This window comes from Acomys russatus, chromosome 19 (assembly GCF_903995435.1).
Source record: "Acomys russatus chromosome 19, mAcoRus1.1, whole genome shotgun sequence".
NCBI lineage: Eukaryota > Metazoa > Chordata > Mammalia > Rodentia > Muridae > Acomys > Acomys russatus.
In genome coordinates this window covers 49,242,786-49,258,182 of record NC_067155.1, presented here as the reverse complement: position 1 = coordinate 49,258,182, position 15,397 = coordinate 49,242,786, and the positions used below count along the sequence as shown (strand labels likewise).

At 46.4% G+C, this 15,397-nt stretch overlaps 2 protein-coding genes across 2 annotated transcripts in view; both read left to right on the top strand.

Moving 5' to 3' along the window:
- Window positions 1–15,397, top strand: part of Tmem132c (transmembrane protein 132C) — a 300,746-nt gene that overhangs the window by 114,356 nt on the left and 170,993 nt on the right. The window lies entirely within an intron of this gene.
- LOC127202701 (peroxiredoxin-1-like) lies at window positions 12,645–13,379 on the top strand. Its single transcript, XM_051161421.1, has one exon. The coding sequence runs from the start codon at window positions 12,687–12,689 to the stop codon at window positions 13,284–13,286; it is 600 nt and encodes a 199-aa protein (XP_051017378.1). The 5' UTR covers window positions 12,645–12,686; the 3' UTR covers window positions 13,287–13,379.

Sequence of the window (15,397 nt, the reverse complement as noted above, 5' to 3'; positions counted from 1 at the left end):
AGCCTTTGTCCCATTCATATTGACTTAAGACCATTGGCCAAGCATTGTTCTACAGCAGTGAAGAAGTCAGGGTAACCATGTTCCTCAGTGGGTTTTTCCTCCACTAGTGGGAAAAGGGAACTCCCCTCCCCCCCAAGTAAGGAAGCAAATGCTGTAAAAATGAATTGGGGGGGGTTTTAAGAGGGGGGTAGGGAAGAGAGCAGAGAGTACTGGAGTGCCACAAATACATTTTAAATGAGTCAGGCCTTGCTGGAAGGTGGCATCTGGGACAAGCATTGTCATAGATGCAGCATGCTTGTATTATGGGATGATGATGCTGGCACAGAATGGAGGAAGGCTCGGTTCACAATGACCACATGAATAAACACATAACATGTGCCCAGCCCCATCTGGAGCTAAGTGTCCACACCAAGTACAGACAGTTAAGGGTAGAAGCATCTGGGATACCCAGAGATGAGGGGCGGAGACAGAAAGCAAGCTGCTCCACTTGCGTCTTTTATGTCACATGCTCCCATGTTTCTCCAGGCCTCAGGAAGTTTTTCTCAAGCTCTGAGACTTAGGCTACCCAAGTGTCCCCTCTCAGATAGCTGCCAGCTCAGCACAAGCCACCCCCAACAGAGGAGATGCAGACCCTCCCTCCCTTCTTTCCTGGGCCTTCTAATATTCCTCAGGATGCATGGAAGCTATTTGCCTTGCTATGTCGTCTTCTGGGTAAACAGGTCCTCCAGGACCCCAATCTCAAGCTTTTTATAAACATTTTTAGATCTATTTATTTTACTATGCTATGTGTTATGAATATTTTGCCTGCTTGTGTGTGTGCTCGAGGTGTGTGTGTGTGTGTGTGGTGTGTGTGTGTGTGTATGTGCAGGGTGTGCGTGTGTGGTGTGTGTGTGTGTGTGCGTGTGCAGGGTGTGCGTGCATGTGTGTGTGTATGTACAGGGTGTGCGTGTGTGGGGTGTGTGTGTGTGTATGTGCAGGGTGTGCGTGTGTGTGTGTGTATGTGCAGGGTGTGCGTGTGTGGGGTGTGTGTGTGTGTGTGCAGGGTGTGCGTGTGTGTGTGTGTGCAGTATGTGTGTGCGCATGCGTGCACCAGATGCATGCCTCAAAACTATGGAGATCAGAAGAGTGCATCAGATATCCTGGAACTGTAGTTCCAGATGGCTGTGACCACAATGTGGGTGCTGGAGACCCAACCTGGATCCTCTGGAAGAGCAACAAGTGCTCTTAACTGCTGACTCATCTCTCTGGCCCCACCCCTGAGAAGATTTTTTTATATTATTATTAATCCTTTGAGAATTGCATACACTATATTTTGATCACATTAACCATCTTCTCACAAATCTATCCCTATCCATCCAATTTTGTATTATCTTTTTTTTAAAGATTTATTTATTTATTATTATGTAAATAGTGCTCTGCTTGCATGTACTCCTGCAAGCCAGAAGAGGGCGCCATATCACATTACAGATGGTTATGAGCCACCATGTGGTTGCTGGGAATTGAACTCAGGACCTTTGGAAGAGCAGGCGGCGCTCTTAACCACTGCGCCATCTCTCCAGCCCCGTCTTTTTTTTTTTTTTTTTTTAAATCACATTGAGTCCAGTATACACTACTCATATATTATTGGGTTACGTGTCCTTCCACTGGAGCACGGTCCGTCTCCCAAAGGCTACATATTAGAGCAAACTCATTCTTCTTCTCCTAGCACCTGTCAATTACAAATAGCTCCTCAGCTAGGGGTGGGACTTCCTGCCCATGCCCGCCCCTCCGTGCTGGGCTTTTGCTTGGCTTGAGCTTGCAAAGGTCTTGTGCGTGCTGTCATAACTGTGAGTTTTCAAATGTGCAACTTCCCTGCTGTGTCCTGAGAACACTGCTTCTTTGGAGTCATCCACTGCCTCTGGCTCTTAAAGCTTTCTGCCTCTTCCTTCTCAGAGACCTTTGAGCCTTAGAGGAAGAGGATGTGGTATATATGTCCCATTGACATCTCTTACTCTCTGCTCATTGACTGGTTGTGGGTCTCTGTGTCAATCACCATCTACTGCAAAGAGAAGCTCCTCTGATGCGGATTGGGGGCTACACTGATCAGCAAGTGTAAGGATAAGTTGTTAGGGGTTGATTTAATAGTCTGCCCATTTAGCAGAGTGTTAACAGGAGGTTCTTCTTAGGGCCCATGGCTTGTTTAGATACAGATCCTTGGTCCCCCCGCCTCCAGCCATGATGCCAGGTATAAGTTTTTCCATCTTGTGGAGTGGGCCCTTAAATTCCATCAGAAGGTGGTTGATTACACCCTTGATGTGTGTGCCACTATTGCACCAGTGGGTGTATCTTGCCAGGCTGGGTTCACAGCTAGGCAAGATTGGTGACTACTTTTCTCTACCAGTGGTGTGCACAGATCCTTCTAGCACTGTGAAAGCGATTCAGTGGGAAGGAAGCGACCGAATGGTGAAAAACCTGATTAATTTCTCCATATTCTATGACTCAAGTATATGATATCTTCACTGATAGAGACTAACAGTCAAGTTGTAGTGGGCAGTAAGGAAAGTTGACAATAACCTGTATGACTGGAATGTCTTATGGGATCTTACTGGCCCATAAGTCCAAAAAAAATAACACATTCCTAGTACTGGGCTCTCAGGTGTATAGTGGGGACATTGTCACCCTGCTATTTAAACTTTTTTTTTCTATGTATATGATGGGGAAGTGTGGAATTAATCCTGACAGTGAAGGAGGGATAAAGAGAGGTTGTCCTAAGGCCAGCATCCAGCCTGTCATAGTTTTGTCTCACAGAAATGGAACATAAAACAAAACAAAACAAAACGCGGGGAACGCAGTAGCCTAAGATGGACAGAGAGTTGATGCTCCTTTCTCCCCTCCCTCTTGTATATAATTGACTGCATCATTATCTCTGTTCCCTGTGACCAGTGAGTGAAGCAGTCACCATACTCGCTGACCCCTGGGTCCTGACTTTGGTATAATCTCAATATGTTTCAGTAAATAGATTTAAAAAAAAAAAAAAAAAAAAAAAAAAACGATCCCAACCATGACATGTTCTCTGTATGTCCTAGTCATTAAATAAAAAGGATGGATGCAGGTACGTGGTTAAAGAGTTGCATCATGTGGTGTCATATGCAAGGGGGCTGAGAGTATCATTTCCCAAGCTGTCAGGGGGTAGGTTAGTTTCTAGAAGCTTAAGTGACAAACAGCAATTAGGCTGGTGCCCACCTCCTTTACAAGAGCTAGGGAGGCTTAATCCAATAGAATCAGTTCGATACCAACCAGAACAAAGGGCAGAACCAGGGGCTCCCACCTGGTAAGATCCTACACAATGACACAGAAGACACATGTATAGAACATTGTCATAGCCAAGACATGAAAGCCACCCATCAGCTGCCAGGTGAATCAGTAAGTGTGGGGGTGCCTGTTTAGTGAAAGAGAATTAGGGGTTGAAAAGAAATTAAATTCCGATATGTGTGGGTGAACCTTGGACCTAAGATCCTGAGAAAAGCCACATACAAGTGACTCTAGTGTCTGGGATTCCATTTGTATGAAGTGTCCTAAACGGACAAACTGGAAAGAAGCAGTTTTCAGCGGGCAGGACAGATGATGAGAAAGGAGTGATGTCAGTCTCTGGGGATGATAGAAGTACCCTGAATTAGGTAGTCGTGAGGATTGTGAGTGTGCTACACAGTTCTAAATCCAACCGCACACCCGCTCACAGTGGCTAACCCCTTTAGGTGAAGCTAAAAGGAGCAGGAGCCACAGACCCTGCATTTTTAATAGTTGCTTTTGAAGGGATTGGCCACTTGACAGCCTCAGCAACTGGTGACAAATGGAAACTTTACCGCCAGGAATAGCGCTTTTAAAGAGAAGCCAGAAATGGGAACTCATTTCATTTTTGTTTCATTTTTGTTACCGTGATAAAATATCCTGACTAGGAAGTTTGGAAGCTTATAGTTCCAGATTTATAGTCCATCAGTTTTGGGAAGTCAAGGCAGGAGCTCAGTGAGCCACATCCCGTCTATAGTCAAGAGCGTAGGGAATAGGCAAATCTTTTACCTGCTCCAAGCTAGCTCTTTCTTTTCTTACACTGTTCAAGATGCTCAGTGTAGGGAGTGGTGCCGCCCACAGTAGGCTGAGCCTTCCTATGTTATGTAGACAATCACCCACAGACTTACCCACAAGACAGTCTGATCTAGATAATTCCTCATTGAGAATCTCTCCCCTGGGGCTGGAGAGATGACTTAGTGGTTATCCTGCAGAGGACCTACATACGATTTCCAGCACCCACCTGATGGCTCACACCTGTCTGTGACTCCAGCTCCAGGGGGATCAGACACCTTCTTCTGGCCTCTGTAGGAACCTGCACTTGTGCACACACCTACGTGCAGAAACACCCACATCCACATAATTTAAAATAAAACGTTATTTAGAAAAACAACAACAACAACAATCTCCTCCCAGATGACTCTAGGTTGGGTGGAGTTGACAGTTAAAACCAACCATCACAACGGAGTAAGTCACTTTCCAGATGGCACAGCACAGACACAAATACCTGCAGGTGGCCCTTTTGTGTCCCCAGAACCAGTCACACCTCCAAGAAGTATTAATTAGGGCCTGGAGAGATGGCTCAGTCGGTAAAGTGCCTCCTGCACAAGTGGGGTACCTGAGTTTGGATCCCAGGACCCACAGAAAAAGCTGGGTGGTGTATAGAAGTGTACCCATAATCCTAGCATGATTGAGGCAGGCCAGAGGATCTCTCCGTTTCACTCACCAGCCAATCTAACTGAATCCATAAGTTCCAGGTTCAGTAAGGTGGAGAGTGGTGGAGGAAGACGCTGGTGTCAACCTTTTTTGGCCTCCACATACCCGCGCGTACACCTGCAGGCACGCTGCACATAGAAAGTAGCCCTGAGCTCCTTGCGTCTGTCATGATGAAAACTAGCTCCAAACTCTGTGACTTGAAGCAGAAAAGCTTCCTTCCCTCCCAGATTTGAAGGCCATAAGTCAGAAATCAAGGCGCCCCGAAGTCTCTAGAGGAAAATCATTTCCACCTCTTCCACTTCGCAGTGGCCTCTGGGTGTGTGGTCCTCATTCCTCAGCTTGTGGCCATATCACTTCCTCACTTCATCTTCTGCCCATCACATTCACCCCTGTTGCTGCCCTGTGGCTTTTAAACCTCAGGTCCCTCCTTTCCTTCTTCCTCTAAAGACATTGTTATTGGTTTGCAGGGTCCACTAACCCATAACAACAATCCACTAAGACTTTGTTTCCAGATGGGTCTCCTCTGTATGGGGGTGTGTTCTGGAACAGGGGTTGCATTGACCTCACCACAGGGAAGACGATTCCAAGCCTCTGACACTGTTCACTGGCTCCTGTGAGTGCTGCCCTGACCTGTGGCAGCTCCAGCCACGCCCCTTGCCAGCACCAGCCACGCTCCCCCTGGGGAAGCACTGGAGTTTGAAGTAGGCCTCTCCTTTCCCTGCCCCCATCCCGCGCAGCACTTTAAAATCCACTCCTCTTAATTGCTGGGCGCAGACTGCCTGATGCTGTTATAATTCAATTTCACGGAGTCATCTTTTTTTTCTTCTGATCTCTTTCATGTTTGAAGGTTTGGGGGGAAAGGAAAAAAAAAAAACCTCCTCAAAGGCATTTTCCAGATACTGGCTCATACCTGTAATTTCTGCTTCTGCATTTCAACTGGTCATAAAGCTGTGAGGTCAAGGAAGGGCTGGTTTGTCCTCAGACACCCCATTACCAGAGGAGACCCTAAAACACAATCAGTTTTGCATTAATGGCATGTTTGGAGAAAGACTGGAAAATTCTGGAAACTCGTTTTCCCGCCACCTTGCCCCACGTCCGTTTTTTTCTCCCCGTCAAATGCCTCCGAAGCCGAGGGCTTGTTTTCATTCTCTCTGGCTTGTCATTTCAAATGCGTTCTCCTGGAACAGACAAAAGGAACAATTTTCTTTCTGCTTGGGAAGAAGCAAAGAAGTAGTTTCCTGCTCCAGACTCCAGTCCCCTCCCCAGCTCTCCCGAAACACATCTGTGTTGCCAGGCAGCCCAGGCCTCGCTGCAGACTTGCAGAGCTATTTTGCTGTTGTGGGAAACATTTGAGCAACAAATTGACTCCAGCTTGGAACAGAGAGAAACCAGAGAGCCTTTCCGACCCACCGCCCGCTGCCTTTGTTCCATGTTCTTAAACCCACTTAAAAGTCATCTTGACTCTCAAGTTTCCCAAACTATGCCTTTGACAGTGGTGCACAGTTTAACCCATAAGGAACGGACCTGTGGCATCTCGTCTCTTTTTTGGATATTTTCAGAGAGCAGACTTGCTAGAAGGACTAAGCTGTCATTGCAGCAGGGAGGCTCCTGGGTCCTTTCTGCATTTGATTTCTTTGTTGTTGTTGTTGTTAGTGTGTGTGTGTGTGTGTATGCATCTATGTGTGTTCAAATATGTTGTGTGTGCGCATATATGTTTGTGCATATGTGTATATTAGTGTGTATGTGTGTATGTGTGCATATGTATGTTGCATGTGTGCCTGCATGTTTATATTTGTATGTGTGTATGGAGTACATATGTGGTGTGTGTATATTATCCATATATGTCTGTTCATATGTGCATGTTGGTGTACATATATGTTGTGTGTATCAATGAGTGTATGTTAGTATGCATGTATATATGTGTGCATGTGTATGTACATGTGTATTGTAGAGTGGTGCATGTTTGTATTGTGAGTGTGTCTGTGTGTGTGCATTGTGACTGGGCAGCATATATATGTATGCATGTTTGTATGTCTAATGTATGTGAGTATGTGTGAGATACGCACCTGTATGTGCGTGGATGTGAAGACCAGAGGACAACCTCAGGTGTGTCACTTTTTGGAAGTTCTATTTACCTGTTTGGTTTTTGGTTTTAGGGGGTTTTGTTTGTTTGGTGTTTTTTGTTGTGGTTTGCTTTTTGAGGCAGGGTCTCCCACTATCCTGCGACTCGCCCCGTAGGCTAGGCTGTCCCACCAGTGAGCTCCAAGAATCCACCCATGTCTGTCTGCCCAGTGCTAGCATTCTAGTCATGTACATGGCTAGCATTGTATGTGAGTGCAGGGCTTGAAGTCAGGCCTCACGCTTGCGTGCTCAGCGCTTTTCTAGCTAACGCCTCTTCCCAAGCCTGCCTTCTGTTCCTAGACACTGGGCCTTGCTGTGTCGCTGAGGCTGGCCTTGAACAACACTGTGCAGCAGCCTCATCCTTGGGAGCGCCCAGGTGTTAATGCATAGCTACCCTGTGGGTCTGATGCCAGTCATCTAGGGCTCCTGAATTTTAGGTAGCAGAACAACATGTCTTGTTCCCCCAAGAGTTATTAACCAAGTCCAACTCTCGGCCAGAGAGAGGAAAGGGCCATTTAGAGAGTTGCCTGATGACGCCATCTCTTTAAGATTGCTCCCAGAGTCAGGCTGCCATTCTGGCCTATGCTTCTGGTGTTCCTGGAGAAGTTGATTCTCTCAGAGTTTCCGCTTGACAGGTGGGCTGCGGGCTACCCTTTCTAGTTCTTTCCAAGAGCTCTGGAAAGTCAGGTCCTGAGTATGGGGACGTGGAGGCAGAGGAAGGTGTATATAGCAGGGGGCTAAGGGAGGGAGGTGGCTGCAGTGCTCAGCTCGCCAGGTCTCATCCACCTCCCTTCCCCCAGGGTTAGGATCCTCGGCTCACTTCCCCTCTCCCTGCAGTGGCATCCATGGTCCTACATCTATCTAGGACTCTCGTCCTCTGTCCTCTACATAGAGGATGCCCAGCTGGGAGGCCAGGGTGCCCCTACCTAGATGGAAACATTTATAACAGTAGTGTGCAGAAGAAGGCGGGGCCACGCTTCACCTTCCTTAAGATCCCTGCACCCACCGCCACGTTCCTGTGATGTAGCCATCTCTGGGCTGGCTTCTCTTCTATTGAGTTTCCAAGAGGAAGGATCTTTGAAAATAGACCTGGCTGCGGACAAAGGAATGTGAAGTCTTATTTTTTTTTTCCCCCTGTGGGTCATGTCTAGTGTAGCCAGGATGGAACCTGCAGCTCCCAAGAGTCAAAACTCCCAAGTCCTCTTGGATGCTGTGGCTTGGGTGATCCTTGCAGGCTCCTAAAGAGTTGTGTCTCCATGGAGCTTGGGAAAAAAATCACTTTGTCCTCTCAACAGCCAATCCTACAGATGATAATGCATAGTCACTGAGTGGAGAGGCATGTGTCCATTACGCTTAATTCAGTTGCAATTAAAACCCAACTTAAAAAAAAAAATCTTTGGTGAGGAGATTTGGATTCAGAGGCCTCTGGGCTTGAATGACATCCCTTTGGCACAAATGCCCATTACCTCCCTCATTTTCTACTCAGGAAGCCCCAGTGGCTCCTGCCTCTTGCCCTGCGTAGAGTCTAAAGTAGATGTCTCTCTTATAATGAGTCCAGTAAATGGCCTGTAATTGAGTTGCCTTGACTTTGTTTGGGCCACACAGCCATCTCTAATCTACTTACAGTGGCCAGCGAATGCAAGCGTGTTTATCCACCGGGCTATTCTTAAAGCCTGCAGAGGTGAATAAATCTCACCAAAGCATGTTAAAGGCACATGCACATGGGGTCATCTGGGGAAGGAACAAAGCAAAGGTGCGGGAAGGGAAGGGCATCTTGTGGGTGGGGCAGGAGCTAGCAGTCAGTGTGCACCCCGGCTACAGCCTAGCAGCAGAGGTGCAAAGATCAGAGAGGACAGGTCCTGAGGCTCCAAGCCAACACCACAGTTCCCCAGCTGTGTGACCCTCTGAACCCTGATTTCTGTATGTGAATAGTCACAATACCTGTGTACAATGGCACCACGAGAAGATTAGACAGAATTGTATTACGTTCAGTACCTAGTATACGTTTAATGAATATTGACTATTTTATGTTACTACTATTTTTTTTTTTTTAATTACACGTATGTCTTCTTCAACTCCCGTGAAGACACACTGGGCTTTCTTTCTGAGTGAGAGCCGAGAGTATTGCTGGGAGCATCTGACTGGTGCACTCCCGTCTCTAAGGCAGCGTCAGCTTTCTTGGAGAAGACAGTTGTCCTTGCTCTCATCGGGATCATCCAAGGGTTGGCTTCACCCCACTTCCCCAGAGATGCTGGATAATGTATGTGGATATTTTTAGCTGTTGACTGGGGCGTGGAAGAAGGTGGTATACTGGTGAGTGGAAGCTAGTGAGGGTTTTAGGTAGGTAACAGTACACAAGGCAGCCTCCTTCTCCATTGAGAGGAAGAAACCAACTCAAGTTCGTGACCACCAGTGTGGGAGTTGCACACCCTTGCTCCTCGGACTTCAGAGCCCATGGGTGCCACAGAGACTCACAGGCGCGGGTGTCGTTTCAAAGCTGAGCGATAAGGATGGAGCACCCGTTTTTGAGGCGGCGAGGGTTCTGTTTCCCACATGTAGACTGAATAGAATGTGGTCACGAGCCACTGAAACCAAGGCCAATTTTTCTGTTTACCAAAGAGCAGGGGCCTCCTCTAGTGAGTCTAAAGCATTGTAATGAGTCCACCCCAGCAGCTCCGCTTTGAAAAACAAATGATAATCTGGATCACTCGGATGGAACCTGTCCTTGGCATTGTACCAGCAGAAAGGGGCTCGCACCTCACTCTGGCCTCTCCATTATCACTTAATGAACACCTCCTGGAACAAGGCTGGGTCACGTGACTGATCCCTGCAGTCAATGGCTCTGTGTCAGAGTTTGTGAGATGCAAGGCTTAAAGGCGGAGTCCAGAGGACAAACCCAATTACGTCATCCCAAAGTGCACAGTGGGGAGATGAGTCACAGATGATGGCTGAGTTAAAATGGGACTGTGGGGTGGGGGAGGGGGCACATTTTGGGGGCCTATTGGTTGAGAGGTCCTGGGGGAGGGGATCAGTCTGGCTTCTCCTTACTAAGCCCGTGATTTGAAGTCTCTGAAGAATTCAAGAGAATATTTCTCCCTGCCTCTTTTCAATAACATACCTACTGTTGGCATTTAACTCTTTAATAATGGCTCACCTTGTAGTGGGTATGCTATTTTGATACAATAAATAATATTTTTACTCCACTGTAGTCATTACCAGATCATGATTCTTCTCAAGACTGGGAGATGGGAGAGACGTTCTACTGAGATAGACTAAATCAGACAAACTATGTATTTGTAGCAAATGAATGTGTTCTGGCTGTATGCTCTCACCAATGCTGTCTTCCCCACCTGTGCTGTCCCTTTAAATGGCCCCAAACACTTCTTATCTGGTCACGACTCTTCATTTGCTCAGCTTTTAAATTTTTTAATGGTTTATTTAGCATCTTTCAATTTAAAACATTTGTTTATGTGTATGAGCGTTTACATACATGTATGTCCGTGCACTGTGCACTGTGTGTGTGCTGGCACCAGAAGAGGGTATCTTATCTCTTAGGACTGTAGTTATAGATAGCTGTGAGCCACCAAGGATGCTGGGAACCAAAACCTGGGCCTTCTCCAAGAGCAGACAGTGCTCTTCACCACCGAACCATCTCTCCAGCCTAAGCAGCTTTAATTTTTACGTTGGGCCCTTCTGTATCAATTAACAGCCAGGACCTTCTCCTGCAGCCACACCCATAAATCAACCCAATAAAGACAGCTACTCTGTGACGGCATCTTCCAGGTGCTGTCCAGGCTGTGTCAAGTTGATAGTTACGTTAACTAGGATGTGTTCTTTCCAAAACTGTCTCATTGGAAACTGATCACAAAACTCTTCGGCGGGTTTATTCTCCAGAGAAAAATGTTCTGGATCCTTCAACACCATGGAAGGATGGAAAAGGAATCAAATGGAAGGCTTGTGGGGGGGGTGGGGGGTGGGGTGGGAGCTGTCTGGAATAGAAAGAAGATTTTCAAGAAATGTTACCTATGGTTCTAGAAACAGTTGTGTCTGTACTGAGGAGGAAATTACAGAGAATTAGCCCAGTAGCATCCCATGTGCTGCACTGACATACCATGCAGAGAATGCGGCTCTATTTCCGCTTACAGAGAGACTCTACAACCATTAGTCATTTAATTCCCATCTCATCTCATCCCAGGAAACAGATTTTACACACAATGCGCGCACATAGGTATTGTTTGAGACAAGGTTTCACTTAAGCTATTTTGTAACCTAGGCTGGCCTTAAACTCCCAGCAATCCTCCTTACCTCAGCCTCACAAGTGCTGGATTTATATGCATGAGTAACCATGCTTGGTTCTGTATTGTGGTATTGCTCAAGTATCTTAGAGGTCATCTCATTTTAGGGGTTAGAGTTTCTTGTTTCCAAGAATGTATGTGTAGAATGTTAAGACTAAAAGATCTAGGGTGTCTGTCTCATCCTTGCAAATAGCTCCAGAGCTCAGGGAAAAAGTAGATAGATAGATAGATAGATAGATAGATAGATAGATAAATAGATAGATAGATAGATGATAGATAGTGTTGCCTCTGTCTCTTTCTGTGTGTGTGTGTCTGTGTGTCTGTGTCTCTGTTTGTCTGTTTGTCTGTCTGTCTGTCTGTCTCTCTCTGTGTGTGTGTGTGTGTGTGTGTGTGTGTGTGTGTGTGTGTGTGTGTGTGTGTATGTGTAGAGGAAACTCAAAGGGAAGAGAAGGGACCAAGGGAAGGAGAGAGAGACAAAAAAAAAAAAAAAAAAAAAGGGAAAAAATTTTAAATGTATGAAATCAAATGCAGATTAAATGGGACTTTGGGATGTTGCCTTTCTGCTTTTAAAAACTAGATTTGCCAAATTTTGAAAACTGTTAGAAGACGCCTATACTTAACCTTTCCCTGGCTCTTCTAGGGAAACAAAAAAAGCAAAACAAAACCCGTCCTTTCTGGATATTGAGGGTCTCAGTAATATCTTCCCTGCTGTTTGGGAGAAAAACTCAGAGAGCCTAGGTGGCTGTTTTAGCATAGACAGTGTTTGCTTAAGTTTTCCCTCTCTCCACCACCCATAGAACACATGCAAAGCAGACCCCAAAATTAAGTCTGTATGGGGCAGCCTTAGGCAAAGGTCATCAGTCTCATCAAGTCACAATCAAGAATGATTTGGACATTATGGTAGAGATAGGAGCCACTGGGGAAGATGACTGGAAATCACAGGGCCTTAAATCCATGTGCTGGGAGTCTCCTTCCCCTGAGGTTAATTGTAGCCACTTTAAACACTATTCAAAGAAGAGTTAGGGCTGGAAGTGTGGCTTGCTCAGCATGTGTAGGCCCATTTCATCCCCAGAACAAATGAGACCACAAATGAACAGTAATTAGAAGTGATCTGCTTCTGGAAAACCCACACCCAGGGTTCTGAGATCCAGGTACTGACTTGGCTGCACCACCCCCTTGATTGGCTCTAGGAAACAGGAGGCATGGATGTTGCTATGGAATTATTGGCTGTTTTAAGCCTTTTTTCCCTTGCATAAAGTAAAGTTATGGAATATATTACATTAAAAAAAATACCTACAACTTTCTCCCTCCCTCCAGATTGCTAGCATTTTGGCATCTAATTTAAACAGTTCAGCCGTGTGTACATTCAAACAGAATGGAGCAAACACATTAAAAGAGAAGGGTGTGGTTCTAACCGCTAAAGTGGCTTCTTCTTGGGGCGTTGTCTTCCTGCCTTCTCAAGGTCCCCACCGATTCTGAGACTTGTTGCTCCAACCTGCTGATAGCAAGATGTCTCCAGGAAATGCAAAAATTGGGCATCCTGCCCTCAACTTCAAAGCCACAGCTGTTATGCCAGATGGACAATTCAAAGATATCAGCCTAAGTGACTATAAAGGAAAATACGTTGTAGTCTTCTTTTACCCTCTTGATTTTACTTTTGTTTGCCCCACGGAGATCATTGCTTTCAGTGATAGGGCAGAAGAATTTAAGAAACTCAACTGCCAATTGATTGGAGCTTCTGTGGATTCTCACTTCTGTCACCTGGCATGGATTAATACACCCAGGAAACAAGGAAGATTGGGGCCCATGAACATTCCCTTGGTCTCAGATCCCAAGCGTACCATTGCTCAGGATTATGGCGTCTTAAAAGCTGATGAAGGGATCTCTTTCAGGGGCCTCTTTATTATTGATGATAAAGGTACCCTTCGCCAGATCACTATAAATGATCTTCCTGTTGGCCGCTCTGTGGATGAGATCCTGAGACTAGTCCAGGCCTTCCAGTTCACTGACAAACATGGTGAAGTGTGTCCAGCTGGCTGGAAACCTGGCAGTGATACCATCAAGCCTGATGTCCAAAAGAGCAAAGAATATTTCTCTAAGCAGAAGTGAGCACTGGGCCATTTTTCTGCCGGGCAGTATTGAGAAGCCAGAAGAAAGTCTCTTGTACTTTACTCATGCTTAAGCACAAGACGTGATTTGATTTAAGATACACCTTTCCTACAGGGCTGGGAGTGGTTAGCCTTCCATTGTTGGGAATGGCCAGAGGTCTGTTGTGGGTAGAGCATCTGATATACCAGTCACAGAAATCAGCCTGTTATTCTTTTTGTAGTATCTATTAAACGTGAGCTCTGAGGGGAAAAAAAAAAAAGTGGCTTCTTCTCTCCCCTCTCAGGTCACTTCCTGTTCTTTCAGCAAATGACAGACAAAAACTTCCCTGAGAGGATGTGCTCTTGATATGGGATGACCCTGTGCCCAGCACAGAGGCCAGGAGCCTTGAGAAGCAGCCTAGACCATCCAAAGGAGACCATTTTGTCCTCTGGGACCCTGTTACTTGGCTGTTAGTTAATGGAAGGCTTTGCTCCAGTGTCTGTGTTTACAAAGCCTCCAGGGAAAACCTCTCTATGCGCTCTGGCACTCACTGTGAACTCCATATGGAGTAAGAAAACAGTCTTCCATAATGGAGTCATAATGGTGATTATAAAAAGCCCCCTCCCTCCTGGGAATTTTACAGGAGCTTCTAGAATATTCTGTCTTCAAACAAGCAGCCAAGCCCATTGACAGAACATCAAAGGATGGGAGCGGGGGGCAAACACCACAGAGTGACAATCACTGAGACCTAATGAGTATGAGATGATTAATCTGTCATCTTCTGAGCCGCTGGGGACTTCATAATAATACTGTGCTTTCTGTGGGTCTCTCTGCTTATTCCCATGACGTTAAAGAGTAAGGCACGAAGGACGGCATGAATGGTGTGGGTTGGATCGTGGGCTGGCACCGTCTTTGCTCAAAGCAATTTGCCTTCTCAGATATGCTTACGAGGCCACATGGTTTTCAACAGACCAGGTGTATGATTTGCCTAAACCACTCACAGTCGGACTCTGCTGTGCTCGTGGCAACAGCTTCTTGCATCTTCCCCATGTCTTTATTGCCCAGGCTTAAGTCCCAGCGCCAAGGTGTGGACCGGGCTGTGAGCAATGCCGGGAGAGCAGCCAGATCTGGGGTGAGGACACTACAGACATGAAGGGTCTCCTTTACAACGCAGGACTCAAGAGCCAGTGCCAACCGATCACACTGCTAAGGGACATATATTCATATATCCCACATAGTCCACATCACCAGGTGTCTATTTTGCCATTTTTCCCCCCAAATTGTCTAAATCTCTCCATCTCATTCGTTTAATCAAATTCCTACTAACATGACTAAATAGTGTTGGCTTCATCTCTGGCACTACTGGGCCTGGTGCCTGTGTTTCAGGGGATCAGAGCTTTTGGGTACTCCAAGCTACATTCAGTATTTGCTCAGGAAGTGATGTCCTTAGCTATAGGCCTTTAAAAACTTGGAGTACAGGTCTCTGGCAAGTCCAAGACCTGGATTAGGGGAGGTCTCAGGAAGTCTATGGAGGTCACCCTAGCTGAGACTCCTTTCAACAAGGGGATGAGGAACCTGAAGTAGACACCTCCTGTAGCCAGGAAGGACATCCAGGGGAAAGAAAGGGACACCAACCCACCCACAAACCCCTCAACCCAAAGTTTGCCCTGCCTACTAGATGCCCAGAGATGGAGCAAAGATTGAGGGAATGGCCAACCAAAGACTGGCCTTACTTAAGACCCATCCAATGGGAGTGAACTAATCCTAGATACTATTAGCGTTACTTTGCTATGCTTGTAGACAGGAGCCTAGCATAACTCCTCTGAGAGAGGCTTTATCCAGCAGCTGATGGAAATGGATGCAGAGACCCACAGCCAAACATTAGACAGGGCATGAAGTATGCTATAGAAGAGTTGGGGGAGTGATTGAGGGAGCTGGAGTGGTGAAGGACTCCACAAAAGACCTTCAGAGTCAACGAACCTGGGTCCATGGGGGCTCACAGAGACTGAACCACCACCCAAAGAACATCCATGGACTGGTCCTAGGCCCCCTACACATATATAGCAGATGCACCACTTGGTCTGCATGTGGATCCCCCAACAACTGGAGCAGGGGTCCTCTCTGACTCTGAT

What these genes read in the sequence shown, in the direction of transcription:
- LOC127202701 (XM_051161421.1), top strand. Translation starts at nt 12,687, where the DNA reads ATGTCTCCAGGAAATGCAAAAATTGGGCATCCTGCCCTCAACTTCAAA.